The sequence below is a fragment of the Arachis duranensis genome, chromosome 1 (assembly GCF_000817695.3).
Source record: "Arachis duranensis cultivar V14167 chromosome 1, aradu.V14167.gnm2.J7QH, whole genome shotgun sequence".
In the NCBI taxonomy this organism is placed as follows: Eukaryota; Viridiplantae; Streptophyta; class Magnoliopsida; order Fabales; family Fabaceae; genus Arachis; species Arachis duranensis.
In genome coordinates this window covers 91,227,039-91,243,231 of record NC_029772.3, presented here as the reverse complement: position 1 = coordinate 91,243,231, position 16,193 = coordinate 91,227,039, and the positions used below count along the sequence as shown (strand labels likewise).

Here is a 16,193-nt window from a genome sequence, read left to right as displayed (position 1 = left end):
GTTCATCTTGGGTCCAATGATATTCTGTCTTTGTTGGTGCTGCCTCCTCTTGTGCAGTTGGCACTACCTCCTCCTCTGCAGTTGGCACAACCTCCTCCCTGCCATGATAATAAACAAAATATTTAATAATCAATGAATTTCATGTAAACAAAAAAATTTATACATTTGATTATCTCCATTTCAAAATATTTTATTTATTTCAAAAACAAATCAAAGGGAAAAAATTCATTGTTTTGTTCATAAAACTTATAAGAAAAAGGAAATATAGAATAAGTAAACAGAAAGAAAAAAAAAGAAAGAATACGACAAATAAAGCTTGCGAAATAAGAAGAGAATGAAAATATTGAGAATACCGACCTGTGATTATGATCCGTCGAATAAGATGGTAATGGAGAGAGGGTTGTATTTGATGATGAACAAACATTATTGAAATAGTTGATTGCAAAATTATTAATTTTGATTTTCATGTAACATATGATTAATTAATAATTTTGTGATGCAGGATTACATATTGGGCTTACTTGTAGCTCAGCCTTGAAACATAATGTCCAAATTAATCTTGGCTGAAGCAATTTGTTATTATGGGCTAAATTGATCTATTATTGTTACAAGCCCAAGATTTTGTTAGTAGCCCCAATGCATGATCCGAAAAATAATCCATCAGAAAAGCAAATGTTATCATTTGCTTTGTGCCTTCCAACGGATTCCATTTCTTATTATGGAATAGACTTCAAAAACTAATTTTCTAGCATTGGAAATATAAATGAAAGAGAGCAATTGATTTGATGGCTTTAGTAACTTTACACGCTACTTTATGCAAGGAAAGTTGAACTTTAATTTTACTTTATCATTAACCATTAGCTAGAGTTCAAATTTCTCTCTCCTCTCTCTCATCTTTCTTCTACCTTCGGTCATATCATTACAGTGAAAGCATGGAGGCTACGGCTAGACATCGAAGAGATGAAGAACACTTAACAAAGACCATCACAATGATGGCAAGAAAAAGAAAACATAAAGTATACTGTGGCTGAGATTTTCACAAAAAATGGTAAGATTTGGTGAGGTAATCTCGAGCTCTTCATACCAAAAAAAGAAAGAAAAAGATCTCGGCCAGCAAAGAGGAGATTCTTGGAGACATGGCTTGTCTCTGATTCTGCTCAACCACCACAGAAGGTAGCTAGGGTGGCTACGTGATGGAAGAGGCAGAGATTAGAGCAGATGAAGCCATCATCATCATGAAGCATCAAGGGCCAGAAATCTATCTTGGAGAGCAAGTCAATGATGGAGCGCTTGGATTGATGAAGTCTGATGACCGAGGAAGAACTAGAGGTATTTGCATGTTGGGTTTTGCATGGGTTACCTCTTCTCTCTCTCTAGCCGAACCGATTATGTGAGAAGGGAAAGAAGTTAAGCTTGGTTTTTGTTTCAACTGTGAAGGCTTCCCCTCTCTATAAAAGGGGTGAACTGTCACGGTTTGAATCAAGGAGAAAGTGTGAGAGTGCAAGGCACAGAAGTCTCATAGCTACCTAAGCTTACAGATTCTCTTCTCCTTCAATGTATTCTATTTTGTAATTTTTCTATTTAATTTTGTCATGTCTTGATTCTCATGGAAAAAGACAAACAGTGAGGATTGTATGAAAAAGCCATAGAGCGAAAAAAGGCAGAGAGTGCAAAATTAAAAGAAAAAGCCATAGATGTCCTTAGAGTTCCTTTGTTCATCTATGTTGTATTTCATGATTCTGCGGGAATCCCCTTGTAAGTTGGGTTAGCACTTTACAGTTTGTAATCAGGTTGATTATAGTGAAATTCCATCATTGTTGTGATGGAGACTGGATGTAGGCTGCACTGCACTTAGCAGCTGAACCAGGATATATCTGGGTGTAACTTTCTCTCTCTTCTACTCCATTTCTGTTTCTACTGCACAGGAGCTAAAACCAAAAATATCTCGTGCCAAGTGACGAGACAAAAATAAAAGTCTCGTGACTAGGGACGAGACAAAAATAAAAAAAGTATCCTCAAAGACCAGAAAGTGTAATTGCTTAAAAAAGGGGGCTAAGATTCAATCCCCCTTCTCTTAGCCACTGAAAACCATCAATTGGTATCAGAGCTTGGTCTCAAAGAGATCAAGCTTTGCAGCTTGGAGACTTTGCAGCTTGGAGAAAAGATCCACATGGCAGAAAGCAGTGGCTCAAATCTGGTGTCCTACAATCTTACAGAAGGACAGTCAAGCAACAGACCGCCTCTTTTCAATGGAAAAAACTATACCTATTGGAAGGAGAGAATGAAGATCTTTGTGCAAGCAGTAGACTACAGGTTTTGGAAGATCATCCTAGAAGGTCCTCAATTTTCAACCAACACAAGTGCTGAAGGAATTGTTACACTTAAACCAGAAGCTAGCTGGACCGAGAAAGACAGAAAGAAGGTTGAGCTAAATGCTAAAGCTGTAAATCTGCTCAACTGTGCTATCAGCTTCGAGGAATACCGACGGGTGTCACGATACACAACAGCGAAGGAAATCTGGGACAAACTATAAATCACTCATGAGGGAACCACCATTGTAAAAAAGACTCAGATAGACATGTTAAACAGAGAGTATAAAATATTTGCAATGAAGGAAGGAGAATCCATTGATGAACTGTTTGAACGATTCAACACCATCATTATTGGCTTGGATGCTATGAGAATAACACATTCTGATTCTGTGCTTGTGAGAAGAATGTTGAGATGTCTCACTAAAGAGTGGGAAACAAAAGCTTTAATTATTTCTGAGAGTAGTAGTCTTGATTCCATGACATTGGATGATTTGAGAGGAAACCTTCTTGCTTTTGAAAATACTTATTTGAAAAAAGATTCAAAAAAGAAAGGAATTGATTTTTCTTCTGTGACTAACCTCCTGGATGATGAATCCAGTGATAACTCCTCTGAAAATAAATTTGTGTTGTTTGCCAAAAAATTTAGGAAAATGGTGAAGTTCAAAGGCAAAGGCGGCAGCTCAAGGAAAATGAACAAATACCTTAGCAAAGTAACTTGTTACAACTGCAAGAAAATGGAACACTTCAAATCTGATTGTCCCAAGTTAAAAAAGGAGGAGAAGAAAAAAAGGGGGGAAGAAGAAGGGTCTGATGGCATCATGGGAAGACTTGGAAAATGACTCAAATAGTGATGAAGAATCTGAGACCAAGTCACAGCCTTGTCTCATGGTAAATCATATAGATCAGGTATTCTTTCAAAATCCTGACACTGAAGACCTTCATCTTATGATAGATCACCTCTCTGAAAAAATAAGATGCTTTCTCCTTGATAATCAAGATCTTCAACAATAAATTACCATTCTTAAAGCTGAAAATAATTTTCTCAAAGAAAAGCTAAGGGAGGCCGAAACTGCTTGTGATCTTGTGGAAGAAAATAAGCAGTTGAAAGCTCAACTTAGAACTTGCGAAAGTGATCATTCGGTAGTTGCATATGTAAACTGTTTCAAGGAAAATGAAGAGTTGCTGAAAAAGGTTAAAAGTCTAGAAAATGACTTAGCCAAGTTTACTCAAAGTTCTGAAAATTTAAATCAAATATTGGCTAGTCAAAAACCACTCTTTGATAAAGCTGGTTTGGGGTTTTATAAATCTGATAAGAAACCTTCTTTTAAAAATAGAGCTTCTTCCTCTAATGACACAAGGTTTCAAGATCCCACCTACTTTAACAAAACAACAACTCCAAGATCTTGTAGGCTATGCAACCGAAACGGTCATTTTCCCGTTCAGTATTTTTTTTTGTGAAAGAATGATTGGTGATAAAGTTTACAAAGTTATTTTTTATTACAATGATTTGGGACATAGGAGATGATTTAACGTGAAAGGATCCAAGAAGATTTGGATACCTAAGGTCACTTGAGCTCATTTTGTAGGTATGCCTAGCATCCAAGAGGAAGGAAAATATGTGGTACATGGACAGCGGATGCTCTAGGTATATGACCGGAAAGACAACCTTCTTCATAAAGCTTGATGAATATGATGGAGGACTTGTCACTTTCGGTGATGATGGTAAAGGAAAGATAGTCGCCGTTGGAAAAGTTGGTAAAAGCTTTTCATCTTGTATAAATGATGTTCCTCTTGTAAATGGTTTGAAACATAATTTACTTAGTGTAAGCCAATTGTGTGACTTAGGTTTTGAAGTTATTTTTAGAAAGTTTGTGTGTTTGATTGTTTGTGAAAAAACAGGGGGATATTCTTTTTTAAGCTAAAAGATACAACAATGTGTATGGATTAACTCTTGAAGACTAGAAAGAACAAAATATAACATGTTTTACTTCTCTTGAATCTGAAAAATGGCTATGGCATAGAAAGTTGGGTCATGCTAGCATGTACCAAATTTCTAAGCTAGTAAAGAAAAATCTGGTTAGAGGAATTCCTAAAATCAAATTTGATAAGGATATTACTTGTGATGCTTGTCAATTAGGCAAACAAGTTAAATCTTCTTTTAAACCAAAAGATAGAATTTCAACCAAAAGGCCATTAAAGATGTTACACATTGATCTTTTTGGTCCAACAAGAACTCAAAGTCTAGGAGGTAAACACTATGGTTTGGTAGTGGTAGATGATTACTCTAGATTTGGTTGGGTACTTTTTCTTGCCTCATAAAAATGATGCTTTCCATGCTTTCTCAACTCTTTGCAAGAAAATTCAAAATGAAAAAGATTTAAAAGTGGCCCATTTAAAAAGTGATCACGAAAAAGAATTTGAAAATCAACACTTTGAAAACTTCTGTGATGACTTTGGAATTACTCATAATTTTTCATGTCCTAGAACACCTTAACAAAATGGGGTTGTTGAAAGAAGGAATAGAAGCCTTCAAGAAATGACTAGGGCTATGTTATGTGAGAATGAGATTCCTAAATTTCTATGGGTTGAAGCTGTAAATACAGCATGCTATATTTTGAATAGGACAATAATTAGAAAAGGGTTGAAAAGAACTCCTTATGAGCTATGGAAAGGAACCCCTCCAAATCTTAAGTACTTTCATGTTTTTGGATGCAAATATTTTGTGCTTAACAACAAAGAAAATCTTGGCAAGTTTGATCCAAAATCTTATGAAGGAATGTTTGTTGGATACTCTACCACTAGCAAGGCCTATAGGATTTATCTCAAGATCATAGAACCATAGAGGAATCCATACATGTTACTTTTTGTGATTCTAATTTAATTTCCAATACTGTGATAGATAATGATTCAGATTGTGAAGAAGCTGGAACAAGCAAAGAAAATCCCTAGTCTGTCCAAAATAAAGAATCTACCAGTCCATTTTTGTCTCATCAGAATGGAGGAGACATTTCCATTTTGTCTCCTGAGTCAACAAGAGAAACTGAAACAGTGAGGCCCACAGAAGCTCATCAAAGCTCAACACCTCAAAGGAAGCCTAGAAAATGGAAGTCTATGAGGGGTTATCCTCATGACTTTATCATTGGAGATCCCTCTCAAGGTGTGACAACAAGATCCTCAACCAAAAGACAATCCGAACCAAGCCATCTTGCACTCTTGTCACAAATGGAGCCCAACAATGTCAAATATGCTCTTGAAGATCCATCATGGGTGAAAGCCATGCAAGAGGAGCTTGCTCAATTTGACAAGAATGAGGTTTGGACACTAGTACCTCATCCAGATGGTAAGAAAGTTACGGGTACTAGTGTTTTTAAAAATAAACTTGGTGAGGATGTACATGTTCTCTAAAAACGTAACTTTCTTACCATCCGGATGAGGTACTAGTGTCCAAACCTCATTCTTGTCGAATTGAGCAAGCTCCTCTTGCATGGCTTTCACCCATGATGGATCTTCAAGAGCTTGTTTGACATTGTTGGGATCTATTTGTGACAAGAGTGCAAGATGGCTTGGTTCGGATTGTCTTTTGGTTGAGGATCTTGTTGTCACACCTTGAGAGGGATCTCCAATGATAAAGTCATGAGGATAACCCATCATAGACTTCCATTCTCTAGGCTTCCTTTGAGGTGTTGAGCTTTGATGAGCTTCTGTGGGCCTCGCTATTTCAGTTTCTCTTGCTGGCTCAGGAGACAAAATGGAAATGTCTCCTCCATTCTGACGAGACAAAACTGGACTGGTAGATTCTTTATTTTGGGCAGATTTGGGATTTTCTTTGTTTGTTCCAGCTTCTTCACAATTTGAATCATTATCTATCACAGTACTGGAAATTAAATTAGAATCACAAAAAGTAACATGTATGGATTCCTCTATGGTTCTATGATCTTTGAAATAAATCCTATAGGCCTTGCTAGTGGTAGAGTATCCAACAAATATTTCTTCATAAGATTTTGGATCAAACTTGCCAAGATTTTCTTTGTTGTTAAGCACAAAACATTTGCATCCAGAAACATGAAAGTACTTAAGATTTGGAGGGGTTCCTTTCCATAGCTCATAAGGAGTTCTTTTCAACCCTTTTCTAATTATTGTCCTATTCAAAATATAGCATGCTGTATTTACAGCTTCAGCCCATAGAAATTTAGGAATCTCATTCTCACATAACATAGCCCTAGTCATTTCTTGAAGGCTTCTATTCCTTCTTTCAACAACCCCATTTTGTTAAGGTGTTCTAGGACATGAAAAATTATGAGTAATTCCAAAGTCATCACAGAATTTTTCAAAGTGTTGATTTTCAAATTCTTTTCCGTGATTACTTTTCAAATGGGCCACTTTTAAATCTTTTTCATTTTGAATTTTTTTGCAAAGAGTTGAGAAAGCATGGAAAACATCATTTTTATGAGCAAGAAAAAGTACCCAACCAAATCTAGAGTAATCATCTACCACTACCAAACCATAGTGTTTACCTCCTAGACTTTGAGTTCTTGTTGGACCAAAAAGATCAATGTGTAACATCTCTAATGGCCTTTTGGTTGAAATCCATCTTTTGGTTTAAAAGAGGATTTAACTTGTTTGCCTAATTGACAAGCATCACAAGTAAGATCCTTATCAAATTTGATTTTCGGAATTCCTCTAACTAGATTTTTCTTTATTAGCTTAGAAATTTGGTACATGCTAGCATGACCCAACTTTCTATGTCATAGCCATTTTTCAGATTCAAGAGAAGTAAAGCATATTACATTTTGTTCTTTCAAGTCCTCAAGAGTTAATCCATACACATTGTTGCATCTTTTAGCTTCAAAAAGAATATCCCTAATTTTTTCACAAATAACCAAACACACAAACTTTCTAAAAATAACTTCAAAACCTAAGTCACACAATTGGCTTACACTAAGTAAATTATGTTTCAAACCATTTACAAGAAGAACATCATTTATACAAGATGAAAAGCTTTTACCAACTTTTCCAACGGCGACTATCTTTCCTTTACCATCATCACTGAAAGTGACAAGTCCTCCATCATATTCATCAAGCTTTATGAAGAAGGTTGTCTTTCTGGTCATATGCCTAGAGCATCCGCTGTCCATGTACCACATATTTTCCTTTCTCTTGGATGCTAGGCATACCTACAAAATGAGCTCAAGTGACCTTAGGTATCCAAATCTTCTTGGATCCTTTCATGTTAAACCATCTCCTATGTCCCAAATCATTGTAATAAAAAATAACTTTGTAAATTTTATCACCAATCATTCTTTCACACAAAAAAACACTGAACGGAAAAATGACCGTTTCAGTTGCATAGCCTACAAAACTTTGGAGTTGCTGTTTTGTTAAAGTAGGTGAGATCTTGAAACCTTGTGTCATTAGAGGAAGAAGCTCTATTTTTAAAAGAAGGTTTCTTATCAGATTTATAAAACCCCAAACTAGATTTATCAAAGAGTGGTTTTTGACTAGCCAATATTTGATTTAAATTTTCAGAACTTTGAGTAAACTTGGCTAAGTCATTTTCTAGACTTTTAACCTTTTTCAGCAACTCTTCATTTTCCTTGAAACAGTTTACATATGCAACTACCGAATGATCACTTTCGCAAGTTCTAAGTTGAGCTTTCAACTGCTTATTTTCTTCCACAAGATCACAAGCAGTTTCGGCCTCCCTTAGCTTTTTCTTTGAGAAAATTATTTTAAGCTTTAAGAATGGTAATTTGTTGTTCAAGATCTTGATTATCAAGGAGAAAGCATCTTATTTTTTCAGAGAGGTGATCTATCATAAGATGAAGGTCTTCATTGTCAGGGTTTTGAAAGAATACCTGATCTATATGATTTGCCATGAGACAAGGCTGTGACTTGGTCTCAGATTCTTCATCACTATTTGAGTTATTTTCCAAGTCTTCCCATGATGCCATTGACAAACCCCATTTTGAGGGTTTATCTTGTGCTAATTTCAAAGGGTTTATCAATGATTTCACACACTTTCTGCATGAAAACACAAGGAATTGCATTCTTTTCCTAGTTTCGCCTCATGAATGAAAACATGCTTATTTTGCACTAAAATAGATACATCTCTAATCTTCTCTTGATGCCATTCGATGCCGTGACTTGTGCGCTAAGTGGTTTCAGGATATAGAGTAGGAATGGACAGGAAAAGAGAAGGAAGACGGGTGCAAGGAAAGGAAGCATGAGAATTGAAGCTTTGGAAATTTCCGCATGGGCGCGTGCGCGCACCTGACACGCCCGCGCGGATAAGAGCAACGTGAAGCCGAGACCAAGAGCCAAGACACGAGCCGGCTTGAGTAGCGGCTAAGCCAGGATTCTCATGGACGCGCACGCGTACGTCCCGCCTCCGCGTACACTCCAAAACCGCATCCATGGCGCGTGTGCGTACCTTGCGCGTACGCGCCGATGTTCGAATATGATTTTTTTTTAGAAGTCACGTGACTCAGGCGTGGAGTTGGTTAGAGATCTGAACTTTTGAGGAGTGTATTGGCGGAAAAAGTCTTAAGAGGACTAGGGGAGCAAGAGTAAAGGACACTTAGTTCATTTTCTAGTTTTTAGATATTTTTGGGGGAGAGAGAGGAGAGGACTCAAGTTCTTACTAGGGTTATTCTTCATCAAAATTCTGGATTTGTTACCCATTCCTTGGTGAGATCCATTGCAACTTTCACTTCATCTTGTTCATGTAATAGGTTTCCTTTTCCAATTTCAAGTTGTAGTTGTAATTGCTAAATTCCTTGGATCTAGGATTCAACTTTATGATTTTTGGATTCCATTGATGCTTTGAGATTTTGATCCTCATTATTGCTCTTTGACAATTATTGTTAATTCCTTGCATTGCAACATCTTTAATTCTACCTTTCTCTTCATTTTACTATGACCTTCTTTCATGCTCACTACATGTTTGATAAAATGTCAACACTAGCTATGGAGTAGAATTTTTACACTTGGCATAGGGTTTGGTCATTGGAAGAAATTGAATAGTTGTATCAATAGTTGATTGAGAGTTAGGATTGCTAATTGACTTGGAGTGTACTAAAGCTAGATTCCCATGAGGTGAAGCTAGGACTTGTGATTCAAGTTGATTGTTTTCATTTGATTTTCCTCTATACTTAGGGGATAACTAAATGAAGCAAGGCCTAATTGTTGTCAACATTGAATGGACTATGAGGATAGAAGTTCTAATGCCAACCCTAAGCCAAACCTTTTGATAATTGATTGTTTGTTTCTCATTACTTTGCTAAAACCTTCAAAGAATTCCAACGAGGCTTACTAAGTCAATAAGATGCACACTTTGGCAATTCCAAGGGAGAACGACTCGGGAGACTAGTACTCTCGGATATAGATTGTAGATTTGTTTGATGATGGATTTTTCGTTGGTTTAGACTATACTACGATTGATCACTTGATAAATTTTATACCGACAAAAATTCATTTGTCAAAATGGCGCCGTTGTCGGGGATATTGCTTAGTGTGCCATGTTATTGTTTGGATTAAGCATGTATATATGTACATAAGTTGCACTTCATTGTAAATAATTCAAGTGATTAACCCCTCATTCGTTACAATGAATTTCATTTCCCCTTCATTGCATGACGCGTTCACAACCGAATCCGAGCTTAGTCCCTTTTGATCCGGAAATAGAACGAACTTTATTTCATATTAGACAAGCTCAGAGGCGGCTTAAGTTTGGAAAAGGGGAAGAGGTTTTCACCACCTCAACCACCTTGCTAAAAGTGAACATTGAACCGTCACTCAAAGAAGGCATTAATCCTACTTCCATCAATCTCACTAACGAATCTTCTTTTGTTTTAGGTACTAATACCATGGATGCTCCGAGGAGAGTTACCATCAAGGAAGCGGGTGCACCGGATTATGTCCTTCAACCCCTTCACGTAACTCACCCCAACTTGAATGCTAACTTTGAATTGAAGACCGCTCTAATCAACCTCCTACCTAAGTTTCATGGGCTTCCCGCACAAGACCCTATTCGACATCTCAAGGACTTCCATCGCATATGTTCAACTACTAGACGAGAAGGGTCCGATGAGGTTGCCATATGGTTGTTTGCTTTCCCTTTCTCTCTTGAGGACAAGGCTAAAGAATGGTTCTACACCCTCTCTAGTGAAGTTACCTCCGATTGGGACTTACTTAGAAGGGGATTCTTGGATAAATTCCTACCTCCGGAAAAAATGGATAGGTTAAGGAAGGAAATGTCTTGTATTGTGCAAAGTGAGACGGAACCACTCTATGAGTATTGGGAAAGGTTTCGTAAGCTACTAGATGCATGCCCCAACCACATGCTTGACACTCAAGTATTGCTTGGATACATATGTCAAGGGATGCGAGAGCAAGATAGAACCCTCTTGGACACTTCTAGCAATGGTTCTTTGTCCAAATATAAGACCGCAGAGGAGGCATGGCAACTTATTATTGACTTAGCCGAATCCAATCAACATATGAGGCGAAGAGTCAATCGTTCAAGGACCGTGAATGAGGTATCAACTAGTAGTGAAACCACCGCTCTAACTCAATCCTTGAATGAGATGACATCCATCTTGAGGCAACTCCAATTGAACCAACAACAACCACAACCTCAATCATACCAACAACAACACCCTCCACCACCTCAACAACACAACCAACAATTGGTCCCTCAAAGAGTATGTGGCATTTGCTCTTGCTACTCTCACTACATGGATGAGTGCCCAAGCCTTCAAGAAGATAATACCTTGGCGGCTACCCATAATTTCTATGATCGCCCCAATCAAGGATACTACCAAGGCGGTAATCCTAACCAAGGGTACTCGTATCAAGGAGGAGGAAGCCACAACCAAGGAAGTGGACACAATAATCAAAATTGGAGAGACAACCATCAACAAGGGAATAGGGACAACAACAATAATGGAGGAGGTCAAAGATGGGGTAACAACTCACAAAACTTCTCACAAAACCGACCATACAACTCACAAAATCAACCATACAACCAACAAAACCCACAAAGAAACTACCAAACATATCAACCACCACATCAAAGACCACCACCCAACCAATCACAAGCTCCTCAACTCACATATGCAACCACCCCCTCCAACCAATACGAAACACTCCGAACCATTATCCAAGGCCAAAAGGAACTACAAAACACACTTGCTTCCGGTCTCACCGGCCTCACCTCTACACTACAAGCTCTTCTTGCACGCATGGATACACCATCAACTCCCACTCCTCAACCCCCAATCCAAAGTGTCATTCCCTCTCAACCTCAACCAAATCCAAAGGGGGGCATCAATGCCATCACTCTTAGATCCGGTACGCAACTAAAAGGGAAGGAAGCAAGGGACTCAAGCCCTATTACAACCGCTCAAGAAGAGGAGAGAATAGATATAGAAGAGGTAGTGGAAGAGGAGACACCACAAGCCATAGTTGAGGATGAAGTCCAACCAACAAGGGAGACAACCAAGGCCAAAAGAACCTTGGAAGAAGAAGTTGCTCAACCACTTCCATTTCCAACACTTGCGAAGAAAGCTAAAAAGCGCATAGAGTTCGACCCCAAAATGGTAGAAATATTCAAGAAAGTTGAGGTAACCGTCCCCCTCTTTGATGCTATCCATCAAGTTCCTAGATATGCCAAATTCCTCAAAGACTTATGCATACATAAGGATAGAATTCTTGAATTGAAAACCATCCCATTGGGGAGCTCTATTTCCGCTTTAATGGGAACACTACCCGAGAAGTGTGATGATCCGGGCCCTTGTATGGTCACTTGCACAGTCAATGGAATTCAATTTAGAGATTGTATGTGTGACCTTGGAGCATGCGTTAGCATCATGCCACTATCCGTCTACTGGGTATTGAACTTACCACCACTAAAAAGATCGACGGCAAGATTTGTCCTAGCGGATAAAAGCATAATAACCGTAGCGGGTGTTGCGGAAGATGTATTGGTGAATATAAAAGGGTTGGTATTCCCGATTGACTTCTATGTCCTTGAAATGCCATCAAGCGAAACCGAGAGAGCATCGTCTATCCTACTTGGAAGACCATTCTTGAGAACTTCTAGATTTAAACTTGATGCTTACTCGGGGAACTACTCATTTGAAATAGATGGGAGAATTGTAAGCTTTAGCCTAGAGGAAGCAATGAAGCATCCACCGGAGAACCACTCTTTATTTCCAGCCCTCAAGTCTATGAGCTCCATATATTTTTAGAAGAGGGAGCAAGATCTGTCCGTCAACTCCAAAGGCGGCTGAACCCCACCATTCTCAAGGTTGTCAAGAACGAAGTGACCAGACTGCTTGAAGCCAACATCATCTAACCAATTTCAGATAGTGAATGGGTCAGCCCAGTCCAAGTGGTACCAAATAAGTCTGGTGTCACAACAGTGAAGAATGAGCATGGGGAACTAATTGCAACTAGAGTATAGAACTCCTGGAGGGTGTGCATTGATTATAGGTGCCTCAGCCAGGCTACTCGCAAGGATTACTACCCACTGCCTTTTATCGATCAGATGCTTGATCGCCTGTCAGGTAAATCACACTACTATTTTCTAGATGGTTACACTAGCTATTTTCAAATTCATATAGCTCCTGAAGATCAGAAGAAAAATACTTTTACATGTCCCTTTGGTACGTATGCATATAAGAGGATGCCTTTTGGCTTTGGCAATGCACCGGCTACGTTCCAAAGATGCATGATGAGCATTTTCTCAGATCTTCTTGAGAACAGTGTGGAAGTTTTCATGGATGACTTTAGTGTGTATGGTGATTCGTTTAACCTTTGCTTGGATAGTTTAGCTAGAGTATTAAACAGGTGTGTTAGTTCAAAGCTTGTATTGAATTTTGAAAAATGTCATTTTATGGTAAAACAAGGTATTGTTCTAGGACATGTTGTTTCTAATACTGGTATTTCCATTGATTCAGCAAAGGTAGATGTTATTTCTGGTTTATCTTACCCCTTCTCCGTGAGGGAAGTCCGTTCGTCTCTTGGTCATGCAGGTTTTTACTGGCGATTTATCAAGGACTTCAGTAAGGTAGCCCTGCCTTTATCCTGACTGCTGCAGAAGGATGTTGAATTCGAGCTGAGTGCGGACTACATGGAACTGTTTGATAAGTTGAAGATCACCTTGACTCAAACTCTGATTGTGAGAGGACCAGACTGGAGCCAGCCATTTGAGATAATATGTGACGCCTCCAACTTTGCAGTAAGAGCGGCGCTGGCTCAGCGCGATGGTAGGGACCATTTTATAATTGCTTATGCTTCTAAGACCTTAGATGCTGCTTAGTCTAATTATAGTTCCACTGAAAAATAGCTTCTGGCTATTGTTTTTGCTTTGGATAAATTTTGAGCTTACTTACTTGGTACTAAGGTGGTGTTATACTCAGACCATACAGCTCTAAAATATTTATTAGTTAAGAAAGAGTCCAAACCAGGGTTAATACGTTAGATATTGTTGCTACAAGAATTTGACTTGGAAATCAAAGATAGGAGTGGTTCCCAAAACCTAGTGGCGGACTATTTAAGTCGCCTCGAACACACAAAAGGCGACACCACTCCTATCAATGACTCCTTTCCTTTAGATGCTTTGCACGCAATCTCAGAAGTGGTTCCTTGGTATGCCCCAATAGCAAACTATTTGGTTTCACGCACTTTCCCTCCTAATCTCGACAAAAACAAAAAGGATAAGCTGAAAAGTGAATCCAAATACTATATTTGGGATGATCCCTATTTGTGGAGGTGTGGAGCGGACCAAATAGTGCGACGGTGCATACCCCAAACCGAATTCCAAGCAATCTTGGACGCTTGCCATGCTTCCGAAGGAGGTGGCCACTATGGCCCCCAAAGAACAGCAAGAAAGGTCCTTGATTGCGGATTTTGGTGGCCAACTCTTCTCAAAGATGCTTCTCTCTATTGCAAATCTTGCCCCCAATGTATTAGGTTTGGAGATATTTCCAAGAAGGACGAAATTCCCCAACAAAATATGCTTTTTTGTGAAATCTTTGACGTATGGAGAATCGACTTCATGGGACCATTTCCAAATTCAAATGGCTTTCTCTACATCTTGTTAGCCGTCGATTATGTGTCAAAATGGGTGGAGGCAATCCCCACCCGAACGGATGACGCTAATGTTGTGTACTCTTTTGTGAGGAATAATATCATTTGCTGCTTTGGCGCCCCAAGAGCAATCATAAGTGACCAAGGATCACACTTTTGCAATAAAAAAATAGACGGCCTCATGAGAAAATATGGCATCATCCACAAAGTCGCCACGGCTTACCACCCTCAGACAAACGGCCAAACCGAAGTCTCGAACCGGGAAATCAAGCATGTCTTAGAAAGGATTGTAAAGCCGAATAGGAAAGATTGGAGCACTAAACTCTCCGATGCACTGTGGGCCTATCGAACGGCTTACAAGACACCGATCGGCATGAGCCCCTTCCAGCTTGTATATGGTAAAGCATGTCACTTACCGGTGGAGATTGAACACAAAGCCTATTGGGCCGTAAAGGAGTGTAATATGAGCTTGGGTGGGGCCGGAATAGAGAGAAAGCTTCAATTGGCGGAATTAGAATGCTTGAGATTAGAAGCTTACGACAACGCTAGGCTCTATAAGGAAAAGTTGAAAGCCATCCATGACAAGAACATTAGGAGAAGAGAGTTCCGACCCGGTGACCTAGTCCTTCTCTACAATTCAAGGTTGAGATTACTACCCGGAAAGCTCAGATCAAAGTGGGATGGACCCTACCAAGTGGAGAAAGTAGAACCTTATGGGGTCTACCACTTGCACCACCCAACAAGCCCGGACATCTTCAAGGTAAACGGGCACCGTCTCAAATTGTATCATGGTGAGCAAAGAAAGAACTCCAAGGAATTTGAAGTGTTCCTCTTGAGGGATGCAACTCTTGAACAAGCACTATGAGCCACTGAAAGTCCAACTTAAGGACGTTAAACAAAAGTGCTAGGTGGGAGACACCCCACCATGGTAAGATCTTCCTTTGAGCTTTGTACATAGACACTTGACTTCATGTTTGTTAGATAGATTTTAATGTCGATTCCCCGTTTTTCTTTCTTGTTTTGTATTAACTTCATTGATGGCTCACCAAGCAAAATGCCCTGCTATAGTGCTTAAGCAGCTGTATGGAGGGGGGAGTTGAAATGTCAAAAAGTGATGTAAACACATGCACAATTAGGAAAAGCAACCCCCCTCTGCGCGTGCGCGCGCCTGGCGCGTACGCGTCCTTAAGACACTCGACGGTCACCTACGCGGACGCGCACCGTGCACGGACGCGTGGATTGCGAATAACAGCCATCCATACATTTACCCGAGAGTTGCACCCACACCATGCCAGGACCATGCCTGAAGCACAGGAAGCTCGCACGCACGCGCACATGGTGCGTCCGCGCCCCTGGGCGGAATCTGCCAATTGACGCGCAAGCATGCTATGCGCGTCCGCGCCGATTGCCCTGTTGCACTCCTGGTACATATTCCAGAGAGTTAAGCCACTCTCAGGCCTATACCAAGCTACCAGCCCAAAACCTCTGCCGCGTGCGCGCACCTGGCGCGCACGCGTCCATACACCGCGAGCACGAAATGCGCGCGCGCCATAGCCGCGCACGCGCCCTTTGATCCTGCACTCCTCCCTGAGCCACTTCACAGAGAGTTGAGCCCCCTCCAGGCCCCTCTCATGCCTGGGGCACAACTGCGTTGACGCGTGCGCGCACTGTGCGCGCGCGCGCCAAAGGTTCTGCAGCAATCTCTGGTACTGCGTCTAGAGAGTTGTGCCACCCCTGTGCCTCCCTTGGGCCCCCAGCCCAAGCAAATGGACGCGCACGCGCAACGTG

The 16,193-nt window shown here is 40.0% G+C and overlaps 2 protein-coding genes across 2 annotated transcripts in view; one reads left to right on the top strand and one right to left on the bottom strand.

Annotated features, from left to right (window-relative positions):
- LOC107459642 (rop guanine nucleotide exchange factor 5-like) overlaps nt 1-16,193 on the bottom strand; it is a 25,162-nt gene continuing 8,969 nt past the window's right edge. The window contains exon 6 of the transcript XR_008006675.1: nt 1-98. The gene's annotated coding sequence lies outside the window, so the exon portion shown is untranslated. The remainder of the gene's footprint in view (nt 99-16,193) is intronic.
- Nucleotides 10,178-13,635, top strand: LOC127740482 (uncharacterized). The gene is made up of 3 exons (XM_052251455.1): nt 10,178-11,154; nt 11,389-12,469; nt 13,414-13,635. Exons 1-3 carry the CDS (start codon nt 10,178-10,180, stop codon nt 13,633-13,635), a joined length of 2,280 nt encoding a protein of 759 aa, XP_052107415.1.

Bases quoted from the DNA above. Each gene is read 5' to 3' on its own strand.
- LOC127740482 (XM_052251455.1), top strand. From the start codon at position 10,178: ATGGATGCTCCGAGGAGAGTTACCATCAAGGAAGCGGGTGCACCGGAT. The intron at 11,155-11,388 runs GTACTCGTATCA...ACCACATCAAAG, and splicing joins GGCGGTAATCCTAACCAAGG to ACCACCACCCAACCAATCAC. The intron at 12,470-13,413 runs GTAAGCTTTAGC...TGACTGCTGCAG, and splicing joins TTGAAATAGATGGGAGAATT to AAGGATGTTGAATTCGAGCT.